The sequence below is a fragment of the Oncorhynchus mykiss genome, chromosome 5 (assembly GCF_057628025.1).
Source record: "Oncorhynchus mykiss isolate SJ-2025 chromosome 5, ASM5762802v1, whole genome shotgun sequence".
NCBI classification, from domain to species: domain Eukaryota; kingdom Metazoa; phylum Chordata; class Actinopteri; order Salmoniformes; family Salmonidae; genus Oncorhynchus; species Oncorhynchus mykiss.
Genome location: NC_143026.1, coordinates 67,800,116 through 67,814,938, shown reverse-complemented (window position 1 = coordinate 67,814,938; position 14,823 = coordinate 67,800,116). Strand labels below are relative to the sequence as shown.

Sequence of the window (14,823 nt, the reverse complement as noted above, 5' to 3'; positions counted from 1 at the left end):
GGGTCAGAGGTTTACATACACTCAATTAGTATTTGGTAGCATTGCCTTTAAAATTGTTTAACTTGGGTCAAACTTTTCGGGTAGCCTTCCACAAGCTTCCCACAATAAGTTAGGTGAAGTTTTGGCCCATTCCTCCTGACATAGCTAGTGTAACTGAGTCAGGTATGTAGGCTTTCTTGCTCGCACACGCTTTTTCAGTTCTACCAACACATTTTCTATAGGATTGAGGTCATGGCTTTATGATGGCCACTCCAATTCCTTGACTTTGTTGTCCTTAAGCCATTTTGCCACAACTTTGGAAGTATGCTTGGGGTCATTGTCCATTTGGAAGACCCATTTGCGACCAAGCTTTAACTTCCTGACTGATGTCTTGAGATGTTGCTTCAATATATCCACAATTTTCCTCCATGATGCCATCTATTTTTTGATGTCCCCCTGGCCCTCCTGCAGCAAAGCACCTTCACAACATGATGCTGCCACACCCGTGCTTCACGGTTGGGATGGTGTTCTTCGACTTGCAAGCCTCCCACTTTTCCTCCAAACATAATTTTTTATTATTTTTTTATTTCACCTTTATTTAACCAGGTAGGCAAGTTGAACAAGTTCTCATTTACAATTGCGACCTGTCCAAGATAAAGCAAAGCAGTTCGACACATACAACAACAGAGTTACACATGGAGTAAAACAAACATACAGTAGAAAAATAAGTCTATATACGATGTGAGCAAAGGAGGTGAGATAAGGGAGGTAAAGGCAAAAAAAGGCCATGGTGGCGAAGTAAATACAATATAGCTAGTAAAACACTGGAATGGTAGATTTGCAGTGGAAGAATGTGCAAAGTAGAAATATAAATAATGGGGTGCAAAGGAGCTAAATAAATAAATACAGTAGGGGAAGGTAGTAGTTTGGGCTAAATTTTAGATGGGCTATGTACAGGTGCAGTAATCTGTGAGCTGCTCTGACAGCTGGTGCTTAAAGCTAGTGAGGGAGATAAGTGTTTCCAGTTTCAGAGATTTTTGTAGTTTGTTCCAGTCATTGGCAGCAGAGAACTGGAAGGAGAGGCGGCCAAAGGAAGAATTGGTTTTGGGGGTGACCAGAGAGATATACCTGCTGGAGCGCGTGTTACAGGTGGGTGCTGCTATGGTGACCAGCGAACTGAGATAAGGGGGACTTTACCTAGCAGGGTCTTGTAGATGACCTGGAGCCAGTGGGTTTGGCGACAAGTATGAAGCAAGGGCCAGCCAACGAGAACGTACAGGTCGCAGTGGTGGGTAGTATATGGGGCTTTGGTGACAAAACGGATGGCACTGTGATAGACTGCATCCAATTTATTGAGTAGGGTATTGGAGGCTATTTTGTAAATGACATCGCCAAAGTCGAGGATCGGTAAGATAGTCAGTTTTACGAGGGTATGTTTGGCAGCTGGAGTGAAGGATGCTTTGTTTGCGATATAGGAAGCCAATTCTAGATTTAACTTTGGATTGGAGATGTTTGATGTGAGTCTGGAAGGAGAGTTTACAGTCTAACCAGACACCTAGGTATTTGTAATTGTCCACGTATTCCGTCCAGAGTAGTGATGCTGGACGGGCGGGGAGATGCAGGCAGTGATCGGTTGAAGAGCATGCATTTAGTTTTACTTGTATTTAAGAGCAGTTGGAGGCCACGGAAGGAGAGTTGTATGGCATTGAAGCTCGTCTGGAGGGTTGTTAACGCAGTGTCCAAAGAAGGGCCAGAAGTATACAGAATGGTGTCGTCTGCATAGCGGTGGATCAGAGACTCACCAGCAGCAAGAGCGACATCATTGACGTATACAGAGAAGAGTCGGCGCAAGAATTGAACCCTGTGGTACCCCCATAGAGACTGCAAGAGGCCCGGACAACAGGCCCTCTGATTTGACACACTGAACTCTATCAGAGAAGTAGTTGGTGAACCAGGGGAGGCAATCGTTTGAGAAACCAAGGCTGTTGAGTCTGCCAATAAGAATGTGGTGATTGACAGAGTCGAAAGCGTTGGCCAGGTCAATGAGTATGGCAGCACAGTAATGTCTCTTATCGATGCCGGTTATGATATCGTTTAGGACCTTGAGCGTGGCTGAGGTGCACCCATGACCAGCTCTGAAACCAGATTGCATAGCGGAGAAGGTGCAGTGGGATTCTAAATGGTGGGTAATCTGTTTGTTGACTTGGCTTTCGAAGACCTTAGAAAGGCAGGGTAGGAAAGATATAGGTCTGTAGCAGTGTGGGTCAAGACTGTTCCCCCTTTGAAGAGGGGGATGACCGCAGCTGATTTCCAATCTTTGGGAATTTCAGACAACACGAAGGAGAGGTTAAACAGGCTAGTAATAAGGGTTGCAACAATTTCGGCAGATAATTTTAGAAAGAAAGGGTCCAAATGGTCTAGCTCGGCTGATTTACAGGGGTCCAGATTTTACAGCTCTTTCAGAACATCAGCTGACTGGATTTGGGAGAAGGAGAAGTGGGGAAGGCTTGGGCGAGCCGCTGTGGGGGGTACAGTGCTGTTGACTGGGGTAGGGGTAGCCAGGTGGAAAGCATGGCCAGCCGTAGAAAAATGCTTATTGAAATTCTCAATTTTAGTGGATTTATCGGTGGTGACAGAGTTTCCTATCCTCAGTGCAGTGGGCAGCTGGGAGGAGGTGTTCTTATTCTCCAAGGACTTTACAGTGTCCCAGAACTTTTTTGAGTTTGTTGCAGGAAGCAAATTTCTGCTTGAAAAAGCTAGCCTTGGCTTTTCTAACTGCCTGTGTATATTGGTTTCTAACTTCCCTGAAAAGTTGCATATCACGGGGGCTGTTCGATGCTAATGCAGAACACCATAGGATGTTTTTGTGTTGGTTAAGGGTAGTCAGGTCTGGAGAGAACCAAGTGCTATATCCTGGTTCTAAATTTCTTGAATGGGGCATGCTTATTTAAGATGGTGAGGAAGGCATTTAAAAAAATAACCAGGCATCCTCTACTGACGGAATGAGGTCAATATCCTTCCAGAATACCCGGGCCAGGTCGACTAGAAAGGCCTGCTCGCTGAAGTGTTTCAGGGAGCGTTTGACAGTGATGAGTGGAGGTCGCTTGACCGCTGACCCATTACGGATGCAGGCAACGAGGCAGTGATCGCTGAGATCTAGGTTGAAAACAGCAGAGGTTTATTTAGAGGGCAAGTTGGTTAGGATGATATCTATGAGGGTGCTGTGTTTACGGCTTTGGGGTGGTAGCTGGTAGGTTCATTGATCATTTGTGTGAGATTGAGGGCATCAAGCTTAGATTGTAGGATGGCTGGGGTGTTAAGCATGTTCCAGTTTAGGCCACCTAGCAGCACGAGCTCTGAAGATAGATGGGGGGCAATCAGTTCACATATGGTGTCCAGAGCACAGCTTGGGGCAGAGGGTGGTCTATAACAGGTGGCAACGGTGAGAGGCGTGTTTTTAGAGTTGGATTTTTAAAAGTAGTAGTTCAAATTGTTTGGGTACAGACCTGGATAGTAGGACAGAACTCTGCAGGCTATCTCTGTAGTAGATTGCAACACCGCCCCCTTTGGCCGTTCTATCTTGTCTGAAAATGTTGTAGTTAGGGATGGAGATTTCAGAGTTTTTGGTGGTCTTCCTAAGCCAGGATTCAGACACGGCTAGGACATCAGGGTTGGCAGAGTGTGCTAAAGCAGTGAATAAAACAAACTTAGGGAGGAGGCTTCTATTGTTAACATGCATGAAGCCAAGGCTATTACGGTTACAGAAGTCATCAAAAGAGTGCCTGGGGAATGGGAGTGGAGCTAGGCACTTCAGGTCCTGGATTCACCTCTATACCACCAGAGGAGGAGTAGGATAAGGGTACGACTAAAAGCTATGAGAATTGGTCGTCTAGGACGTCCGGAACAGAGAGTAAAAGGAGGTTTCTGGGGGCGGTAAAATAGCTTCAAGGTATAATGTACAGACAAAGATATGGTAGGATGTGAATACAGTGGAGGTAAACCTAGGCAATGAGTGATGATGAGAGAGATACTGTCTCTAGAAACATCATTGAAACCAGGTGATGTCATCGCATGTGTGGGTGGTGGAACTGAAAGGTTGGATAAGGTATAGGAGCAGGGCTAGAGGCTCTACAGTGAAATAAGCCAATAAACACCAACCAGAACAGCAATGGACAAGGCATATTGACATTGAGGAGAGGCATGCTTATACGAGTGATCATAAGGGTCCAGTGAGTAGTGAGGTTGGTTGGGGTCACAGCGATTCCGACAGCTAGCCGGGCCATCGGTAGCAAGCTAGCAGAGGATGGTCTGTTTTTAGCCACCTCATGCGTTTCCGTCGGTAGATTAGTGGGGTTCCGTGTGGTAGAGGGGACCAATCCAATTGTCAAAATAGATATAGTTATAGTGACCCAAGAAAATTGTCCGATAGACCTATTCAGATAATGGTCATTATGGCCAAACAGTTCTATTTTTGTTTCATCAGATCAGAGGACATTTCTCCAAAAAGTACGACCTTTTGTCCCCATGTGCAGTTAGTTGCAAACCGTAGTCTGGCTTTTTTATGGCGGTTTTGGAGCAATGGCTTCTTCCTTGCTGAGTGGCCTATCAGGTTATGTCGATATAGGACTCGTTTTACTGTGGATATAGATACTTTTGTACCTATTTCCTCCAGCATCTTCACAAGGTCCTTTGCTGTTGTTTTGGGATTGATTTGCACTTTTCACACCAAAGTACGTTCATTTCTAGGAGACAGAACGCGTCTCCTTTCTGAGAGGTATGACGGATGCGTGGTCCCATAGTGTTTATTCTTGCGTACTATTGTTCGTACAGATGAACGTGGTACCTTCAGGCGTTTGGAAATTGCTCCCAAGGATGAACCACACTTGTGGAGGCCTACAATTATTTTTCTTATGTCTTTTTTATTATTTTATTCAGCACTTTTCACACAAGTGTCTATCTCTAGTAGAGGTCGACCAATTAATCAGAATGTCCGATTTAATTGGGGCCGATTTCAAGTTTTCATAACAATCGGAAATCGGTATTTTTGGACACCGATTTGGCCGATTTAGAATTATTATTTTTTCACCTTTATTTAATCTTTATTTAACTAGGCAAGTCAGTTAAGAACACATTCTTATTTTCAATGACGGCCTAGGAACAGTGGGTTAACTGCCTCGTTCAGGGGCAGAAGGACAGATTTTCACCTTGTCAGCTCGGGGATCCAATCTTGCAACCTTACAGTTAACTAGTCCAACACTATAACCAACTACCTCTCGTTGCACTCCACAAGGAGACTGCCTGTTACGCGAATGCAGTAAGCCAAAGTAAGTTGCTAGCTAGCATTAAACTTATCTTATAAAAAACAATCAATCATAATCACCAGTTAACTACACATGGTTGATATTACTAGATATTATCTAGCGTGTCCTGCGTTGCATATAATCTGACTGAGCATACAAGCGTACAAGTATCTGACTGAGTGGTGGTAGGCAGCAGCAGGCTAGTAAGCATTCATTCAAACAGCACTTTCGTGCATTTTGCCAGCAGCTCTTCGTTGTGCATCAAGCATTGCGCTGTTTATGATTTCAAGCATATCAACTCCCGAGATGAGGCTGGTGTAACCGACGTGAAATGGCTAGCTAGTTAGCGGGGTGCGCGCTAATAGCGTTTCAAACATCACTCGCTCTGAAACTTGGAGTGGTTGTTTCCCTTGCTCTGCATGGGTAACGCTGCTTCGAGGGTGGCTGTTGTCGTTGTGTTCCTGGTTCGAGCCCAGGGAGGAGCGAGGAGAGGGACGGAAGCTATACTGTTACACTGGCAATACTAAAGTGCCTATAAGAACATCTAATAGTCAAAGGTTACTGAAATACAAATGGTATAGAGGGAAATAGTCCTATAATTCCTATAATAACTACAACCTAAAACTTCTTACCTGGGAATATTGAAGACTCATGTTAAAAGGAACCAACAGCTTTCATATGTTCTCATGTTCTGAGCAAGGAACTTAAACGTTAGCTTTCTTACATAGCACATATTGCACTTTTACTTTCTTCTCCAACACTTTTTGTTTTTGCATTATTTAAACCAAATTGAACATGTTTCATTATTTATTTGAGGCTAAATAGATTTTATTGTATTATATTAAGTTAAAATAAGTGTCCATTCAGTATTGTTGTAATTGTCATTATTACAAATGCATTTTTAATCGGTATCTGCTTTTTTGGTCATCCAATAATCGGTATCGGCGTTGAAAAATCATAATCGGTCGACCTCTAATCTCTAGGAGACAGAACGCGTCTCCTTCCTGAGCGGTATGATGGCTGCGTGGTCCCATGGTGTTTATACTTGCATACTATTGTTTGTACAGATGAACGTGGTACCTTCAGGTGCTTGGAAATTGCTCCCAAGGATAAACCAGACTTGTGGAGGTCTACAATTTTTTTGCTGAGGTCTTGGCTGATTTCTTTAGATTTTCCCATGATGTCATGCAAAGAGGCACTGAGTCTGAAGGTAGGCCTTGAAATGCATCCACAATTGACTCAAATGATGTCAATTAGCCTATCGGAAGCTTCTAAAGCCATGACATAATTTTCTGGAATTTTCCAAGCTGTGTAAAGGCACAGTCAACTTAGTGTATGTAAACTTCTGACCCACTGGAATTGTGATACAGTGAATTATAAGTGAAATAATCTGTCTGTAAACAATTGTTGAAAAAATGACACAGAATTTTGTGGAGTGGTTGAAAAACGAGTTTTCATGACCTAAGTGTATGTAAACTTTAGACTTCAACTGTATATAAAACAACGATGTTGATGTGTATGGCTGCATTTCAGATAAAAAAATGTAACATTTGAATGTCGCAGTAGTAGGACCGACTGTAGTAGGAAATGTATTCTGTCTGGTGCTTTAACGTTTGAGCGAGAGAGAAAGATAACTGTGGACTCGGCTATTTCAGCCACACCTGTTCCTGACAGGTGTATAAAATTGAGCTCACAGCCATGCAATCTCCATAGACAGACATTGGCAGTAGCGTGGCCTTACAGAAGAGCTCAGTGACATTCAAAGTGGCGCCGTCATAGGATGCTACCTTTTCAACAAGTCAGTTCGTCATATTTCTTCCCTGCTAGAGCTGCCCGGTCAACTGTAAGTACTGTTATTGTGAAGTGGGAACGTCTATGAGCAAAAACGTCTCAGCCACAAAGTGGTAGGCCACACAAGCTCACAGATTGGGACCACCGAGTGCTGAAGCGCACAGCGTATAAAAATTGTCTGTCCTCGGTTGGAACACTCACTTCTGAGTTCCAAACTTCCTTTTGAAAGCAACGTCAGCACAATAATTGTCGGGAGCTCCATGAAACGGGTTTCCATGGCCAAGCAGCCACACACAAGCCTAAAATCACCATGCGCATTGATAAACGTCGGTTGAAGTGGTGTAAAGCTTGCCACTATTGGACTCTGGAGCAGTGGAAACGTGTTCTCTGGAGTGATGAATCACGCTTCACCATCTGGTAAGTCCGACTGGACTAATCTGGATTTGGTGGATGCCAGGAGAATGCTACCTGCCTGAATGAATAGTGCCAACTAATGTTTGGAGGAGGAATAATGGTCTGGGGCTGTTTTTCATGGTTCGAGCTAGGCCCCTTAGTTCCAGGGAAGAGAAATCTTAATGCGACAGCATACAATGACATTCTATACGATTCTGTGCTTCTAACTTTGTGGCAACAGATTTGGGAAAGGCCCTTTCCTGTTTCAGCATGACAATGCCCCTGTGCACAAAGTGAGATCCATACGGAAATGGTTTGTTGAGATTGGTGTAGAACTTGACTGGCCTGCACAGAGCCCTGACCTCAACCTCATTGAACACCTTTGGATGAATTGGAACGCCGACTGTGACCTAGGCCTAATTGCCAACATCAGTGCTCGACCTCACTAACACTCTTGTGGCTGAATGGAAGCAAGTCCCCGCCGCAATGTTCCAACATCTAGTGGAAAGCCTTATGTGAGTGGAGGCTGATATAGCAGCAAAGGGGGGACCGACTCCATATTAATGCCCATGATTTTGGAATGAGATGTTCGAAATGCAGGTGTCCACATACTTTTGGTCATTTAGTGTATGTAGGTCCTTGACTGATTGTCTAGTATTTCCTCTTCACTTCAATACATCAATGTTAATCTTTCCTGTTTAGATTTGTATAGTAGGCCTCCTGAGTGTCGCAGTGGTCTAAGGCACTGCATCACAGTGCTAGCTGTGCCACTAGAGATCCTGGTTCGCGACCGGGAGACCCATGGGGCGACACACAATTGGCCCAGTGTCATCCGGGTTAGGGGAGGGTTTGGACGGCTGGGATGTACTTGTCCCATCACACACGTTGGTGTGGCTGGGTTAAGCAGGCATTATGTCAAGAAGCAGTGTGGCTTGGCTGGGTTGTGTTTCGGGGGACACATGGCTCTCGACCTTCACCTCTTCCGGGTCTGTACGGGAGTTGCAGCGATGGGACAAGACTGTAACTACCAATTGGATACTGTGAAATTGGGGAGAAAAATAAAAAAATAATGAAATTACTAATACATTTATAAAGTGCTCTATTGTCCGTCTTTACTATGTCCTCATAGTTTTGTGACCTGTCTCTCTCTATCTCTCTCTCTCGCTCTCTATCCGTTCTATGTTAGTGCTCAGCCAATTGTGGTCTGGGTCAGGAGATGCGCTCTGTGCAGTGTCTTGTACACACCGGCCAGCCGTCCAATGAGTGCCCAGACCTCCTGCGCCCGGCAGCCATGCAGCAGTGCAAGAGCAAATGTGACCTCAGCAGCCTACCCATGGACATCCCTGAGGGTGACCCTGAAGGTCAAAGTTCAACTCTGTATTAATGACCTTCTCATTATATTTTCCTGCTAGCTTAATATCCATTTAAGATGTTTTAATATTTTTTTCCCTTCCAGAGTGTAAAGATGTGAACACAGTGGCGTACTGCCCCCTAGTGCTCAGGTTTAAGTTCTGCAGCCGCCCCTACTTCAGACAGATGTGCTGTAAGACCTGCCAAGGACATTGACCCCTGATCCAGAGTGAGAACCAGACCCATACTCGGAGTCATCCCCAGCGGGACCAGACCAGACCGCCTGAGCTGAACATTCCACAGGGGGAGGGACTGACAAGCCATCGCACCACAGAGCAGCCTCTCTGACATCAGGGGAGGGTGAGAGAGAGAACTGTGCTTTTATCCCCCACTCTGAAATTGCCCTAACTGATACCAGCTGTGGGGGCATTGCTGTGAAGACCAGATGGGCTGCTGGGATACCGCTGTTTCTATGTCCTTATATCCTTATTAGCGTTTGGTGCTACTACCATTGCCATGCTGGCCACAGGACTGGCCAAAGTACTCTGTTCAGCTTAGTTACGTTTCTCTGCTGTTTATTAAGTGGCCCAATCTTACCCTGAGACACTGTCCATACGGACCTTTACTTGTATATTTACAGACGTTGCTCTATGTGTACACAATCTACACTGTACAAATGAAATTTACCTGATACTTTATCACTTACCAAATGTTAATGTTAGTTATCTGGTGGCTGGTGTCAACTCACGTGGTCTTCTTTGTTATCTTGTCAATGCTTTGTCTCAGAACTAAATCTTTATGAATTCTTATTAATATTATGCTTTTTGAAAAGGGTTTGATTTGCACAAAGTATGGCTACTCATAAGGATACTGTATGTTTAGTTATTTGGGACTTGTCTCGACGACTCTACTGAATACTAAGGTTCTCCATCCACGGTCCGGTCTATGCTCATAACCGTTTACTCACCACTGTCTTGTCATGGGACCCAGCAAGGGCTGGTCAATGGTCGGTTCAGTTCACATCTAGCAGCTAACCTCAACACATCTCTTATACTGTAGCCCTTACTGTACACATTTAGATACAGGCAAATGTACCGTGGCCTCATCAATGTGAAAAATGGTACATGGTTCTCTGTACTAGTCACGTATACAGTGAGTGAAAAAGTGTCCATCACTGAGTGAAACACTTCCAACAACCGATTAGATGGGAACAGAGACCCTCACATGTCCTCTGGTCTTAAGTGGTCCTTCTGTCTGATAGCAGGGCCCTGCTGCGCCTTTAATGGTCAGCCAGTTAACTTCGGTTTTTAATATGCTGCATGTACAGCGAAGGCCTTTTTCCACATCCATCCATCTACTGAGCTCACACCAAGAACCAGCCCTTGCAATATGACCGCTCTGGTTTCTGTTGGAGTAACTAGGTTGTTATTACTCTCCTGATGGTGCTTTGGAATGGTGCTATTTCTTAGCTAATTATTGTCATTATTTGTTGTCATTCTGGTGAATATAAAGTGCTTTTGTTGAGGTGCTACATAAGTTTGTGAGAAGAGGAGAAGTTAACCCTTTATTTCCTTACCTACAGTAACTCAGTATGGGACAGACATAAGTTACCAAACATTCAGTCTCTTATAAAACTGGGTGTCAGCACACTGACTGATACTTTACTATCTCACAAAAACCATAACAATACTGTTTTAATAAAACATACTGTCTTATTTGACTGTCTAAATATGTAAGCTACATTTTCTATTTTGAACCATCTGTCTATGGTCATGGTGTGACCTCAGAGGCAAACCATTTTATCAAATATTAGGGACAATATTGTTTTGTTTTCAGATGCTTATTGTTACAGATATGTACTGTTTTAATTACTACAGAAACATTCCCCCGTTCCCCATGTACAACCATTGAAATGAACATATTAAAGTGAATAAATATGGTGCATTGTTAATAAATGCATTGAGCATTGTGTGCTTTAGCCTCTCTCCCTCTGGAAACCCCTGGCCCAGACAGAAAGCTAGATCATCAAATGATCATCCATCTATTTCTGTATCTCATAGATGTCATGGAAAATAATGACGCTAGTGTTTCCTCACTGAGGTTGTGATATGTCTGCTTTAGGCTCTTCCTGATTGGGGGAAATCTGCAGATGGTTACCGAGGCCTGGCATGAGTCATCCTCACCACTGACATGTTACGTTTCAGGCCCTGCATCATAGCAGAGCTTAACTTGGGGCCTTCTGGGGTATGCTGATGTTCACCCAGAATGAGGAGGCTATTGAAGGCAAGGAGCCCCATCTCTCAGCAATATACTCTATACTCATGATTAAACTGTGCTGATCTGAGGCCCACTGCACTTGCAGTAACACTGTGAATCTCTACTTGTCAGTGAAGAGCCGAAGAGCTTAGTTTAATTCAACGTTTTTTTTATCAGGAGTCATACTGAGACCACGGTCTCTTTTACAGATGAGCACTGAATTACCTAAATGACAGAGAAGACACATCAAAATATACATACAAAACGCAAGCAGAAAGAAAAACAGTTATGAAAAACACATTCATCAGTAACAGGGTCCTCAATCAGCTTTCTGAATTTGCTTAGAGGCACCAAATTTAAGAACAGTTTGTTCCACAAGTAAGGTGCAAGAAAGGTAAATCAGCTTTTAGTTAACTCAGGAGAGACCAAATTAATTTCCAGAGTTAGCCATCCCTGAGAACGGTTGTGGTAATGCGTACAGTACCAGTCAAAAGTTCGGGCACACCTACTCATTCAAGGGTTTTTCTTTATTTTTACTATTTTCTACATTATAGAATAATAGTGAAGACATCAAAACTATGAAATAACACATGGAATCATGTAGTAACCAAACATTTTTTAAACAAAGTATATTTTTAGTATATTTTTAGTTTCCTGAGCGGGAATAGGATTTTGTCATGGTCTCTGACCTCCCTATAGGCTGTCTCATCGTTGTCGGTGATCAGGCCTACTGTTGTGTCATCGGCAAACTTAATGAGGGTGTTGGAGTCTGCCTGGCCATGCAGTCATGAGTGAATAGGGAGTACAGGAGGGGAATGAGCATGCACCCCTGAGATGCCCCTGTGTTGAGGATCAGCGTGGTGGATGTGTTGTTACATATCCTTACCTCCTGAGGACGGACCATCAGGAAGTCCAGGATCCAGTTGCAGAGGGAGGTGTTTAGTCCCAGAGTCCTTAGCTTATTGATGAGCTTTGAGGGCACTATGGTGTTGAACGCTGAGCTGTAGTCAATGAATAGCATTCTCACGTAGGTGTTCCTTTTGTCCAGGTGGGAAAGGGCCGTGTGGAGTGCAATAGAGATTGCGTCATCTGTGGATCTGTTGGGGCGGTATGCAAATTGGAGTGGGTCTAGGGTTTCTGGGATAATGCTGTTGATGTGAGCCATGACCAGCCTTTCAAAGCACTTCATGGCTACAGACGTGTGCTACGGGTCGGTAGTCATTTAGGCAGGTTACCTTAGTGTTCTTGGGCACAGGCACTATGGTGGTCTGCTTAAAACATGTTGGTATCACAGACTCGGACAGGGAGAGGTTGAAAATGTCAGTGAAGACACTTGCCTGTTGGTCAGCGCATAGCTCTCAGTACACGTCCTGGTAATCCGTCTGGCCCTTCATCCTTGTGAATGTTGACCTGTTTAAAGGTCTTACTCATATCGGCAGTGGAGAGCGTGATTACAGAGTCTTCCGGAACAGCTGGTGCTCTCAGGCATGTTTCAGTGTTATTTGCCTCGAAGCGATTATAGAAGTAGTTTAGCTTGTCTGGTAGGCTCTTGTCACTGGGCAGCTCTCGGCTGTGCTTCCCTTTGTAGTCTGTAATGGTTTGCAAGCCCTGACACATCCGTCGAGCGTCAGAGCCGGTGTAGTACGATTCGATCTTTGTCCTGTATTGACGCTTTGCCTGTTTGATGGTTCATCACAGGGCATAGCGGGATTTCTTACAAGCTTCCGGGTTAGAGTCCCGCTCCTTGAAAGCGGCAGCTCTACCCTTTAGCTCAGTGTGGATGTTGCCTGTAATCCATGGCTTCTGGTAGGGGTATGTACATACTGTCACTGTGGAGAAGCCAATGACTGATGTGGTGTACTCCTCAATGCTACCGGAGGAATCCCAAAACATATTCCATTCTGTGCTAGAAAACAGTCCTGTAGTTTAGCATCTGCTTCATCTGACCACTTTTTTTTATTGATCTAGTCACTGGTGCTTCCTGCTTTAATTTTTGCTTGTAAGCAGGAATCAGGAAGATAGAATTATGGTCAGATTTGCCAAATGGAGAGCGAGCTTCATATGTGTGTCTGTGTGGGGAGTAAAGGTGGTCCAGAGTTTTTTCCCTCTGGTTGCACATTTAACATGCTGATAGAAATGTGGTAAAATGTATTTAAGTTTCCCTGCATTAAAGTCCCCGGCCACTAGGAGCGCCACCTCTAGGTGAACGTTTTCTTGTTTGCTTATGGTGGAAAACAGCTCATTCAATGCTGTCTTAGTGCCAGCCTCTGACTGTGGTGGTATGTAAACAGCTATGAAAAATACAGATAAAAACTCTCTAGGTTGATAGTGTGGTCTACAGCTAATCATGAGATAATCTACCTCAGGCGGGCAATAGCTCGAGACTTCCTTAGATATCGTGCACCAGCTGTTATTAACAAAAATACATAGTCCTCCGCCCCTTGTCTTACCAGACGCCACTGTTCTATCCTGCCAGTATGCCGGTACAGCATATAACCAGCTTATAACCAGTATGTTAATGGTGTCGTCGTTCAGCCACGACTCCGTGAAGCATAAGATATTACAGTTGTCCCGTTGGTAGTTTAATCTTGCGCATAGGTCATTGATTTTATTCTCCAAAGATTGCACGTTTGCTAGCAGAGTGGAAGGAAGTGGGGGTTTATTCGATCGCCTACGAATTCTCAGAAGGCAACCCACCCTCTGGCCTCTTTTTCTCCGCCTCCTCTTCATGCAAATCACGGGGATCTGGGCTTGTTCCCGAGAAAGCAGTATATCGTTCGCGTCGGGCTCATCAGACTTGTTAAAGGAAAAAAAAAATTCTGCCAGTCCATGGTGAGTAATCACAGTCCTGATGTCCAGAGGTTATTTTTGGTCATACGAGACGGTAGTGGCAACATTATGTACAAAATAAGTAAAAAAATAAGTTACAAACAAAAAAACACAATTGGTTGGGGACACGTAAAACGTCTGCCTTCTTCTCCGGCGCCATTCTACGAACAATTCCTTCGACCTCATGGCTTGATTTTTGCTCTGACATGCACTGTCAACTGTGGGACCTTATATAGACAGGTGTGTGCCTTTCCAAATCATGTCCAATCAATTGAATTTACCACAGGTGGACTCCAATCAAGTTGTAGAAACATCTCAAGGATGATCAATGGAAACAGGATGCACCTGATCTCAATTTCGAGGCTCATAGCAAAGGGTCTGAATACTTATGTAAATAAGGTATTTCTGTATTTCTATAAAAAAAAAAACTGTTTTCGGTTTGTCATTATGGAGTATTGTGTGTAGATTGACAAGGATTTTTTAAATTTAATACATTTGAGTGAGGCTGTAACGTAACAAAATGTGGAAAAAGTGAAGGGGTCTTAATACTTTCTGAATGCGCTGTACTTAGTTCTACCTGCATTCAATACTAATTTCAGGTCAATACATTTTTTTGTAATACATGCAGCCTGGTCTAGGCCAATTGAGGAAATTCTCTGCGTGATGAACAGTCGAGAACTTTTGGCAGGTTAATGAAGAGGGCAGCACAATGTTGTCTTTTATCCATACAGTTAACCACATAATTTATAGCTAGGGATCTAGCAGAGCTAGTGCTGTGACCTGGTCTAAACCCTGACTGATGTAAATTTAGGATACATTTCAAAGATAAGAAAGATCTTAGCTGAGAATTAATCAAGGATTCTAATATTTTAGCTAGGCAGAAAGTTTAGAAATAGAGCTATAATTATTTAGGTCACAAGGGTCA

The 14,823-nt window shown here is 43.8% G+C and overlaps 1 protein-coding gene across 7 annotated transcripts in view; it reads left to right on the top strand.

Annotated features, from left to right (window-relative positions):
* Nucleotides 1–10,768, top strand: part of adamts10 (ADAM metallopeptidase with thrombospondin type 1 motif, 10) — a 53,659-nt gene extending 42,891 nt beyond the window's left edge. For all 7 annotated transcript variants that reach the window (XR_016496252.1, XR_016496251.1, XR_016496253.1 and 4 more), the window contains exons 24-25: nucleotides 8,650–8,824; nucleotides 8,920–10,768. Coding sequence is in view for 4 of the 7 variants with exons in the window: in XM_036978114.2 (XP_036834009.1) it covers nucleotides 8,650–8,824; nucleotides 8,920–9,029 (285 nt within the window). In the remaining 3 variants the exon portion in view is untranslated. The remainder of the gene's footprint in view (nucleotides 1–8,649; nucleotides 8,825–8,919) is intronic.
* The last annotated feature ends 4,055 nt before the right edge of the window (nucleotides 10,769–14,823 follow it).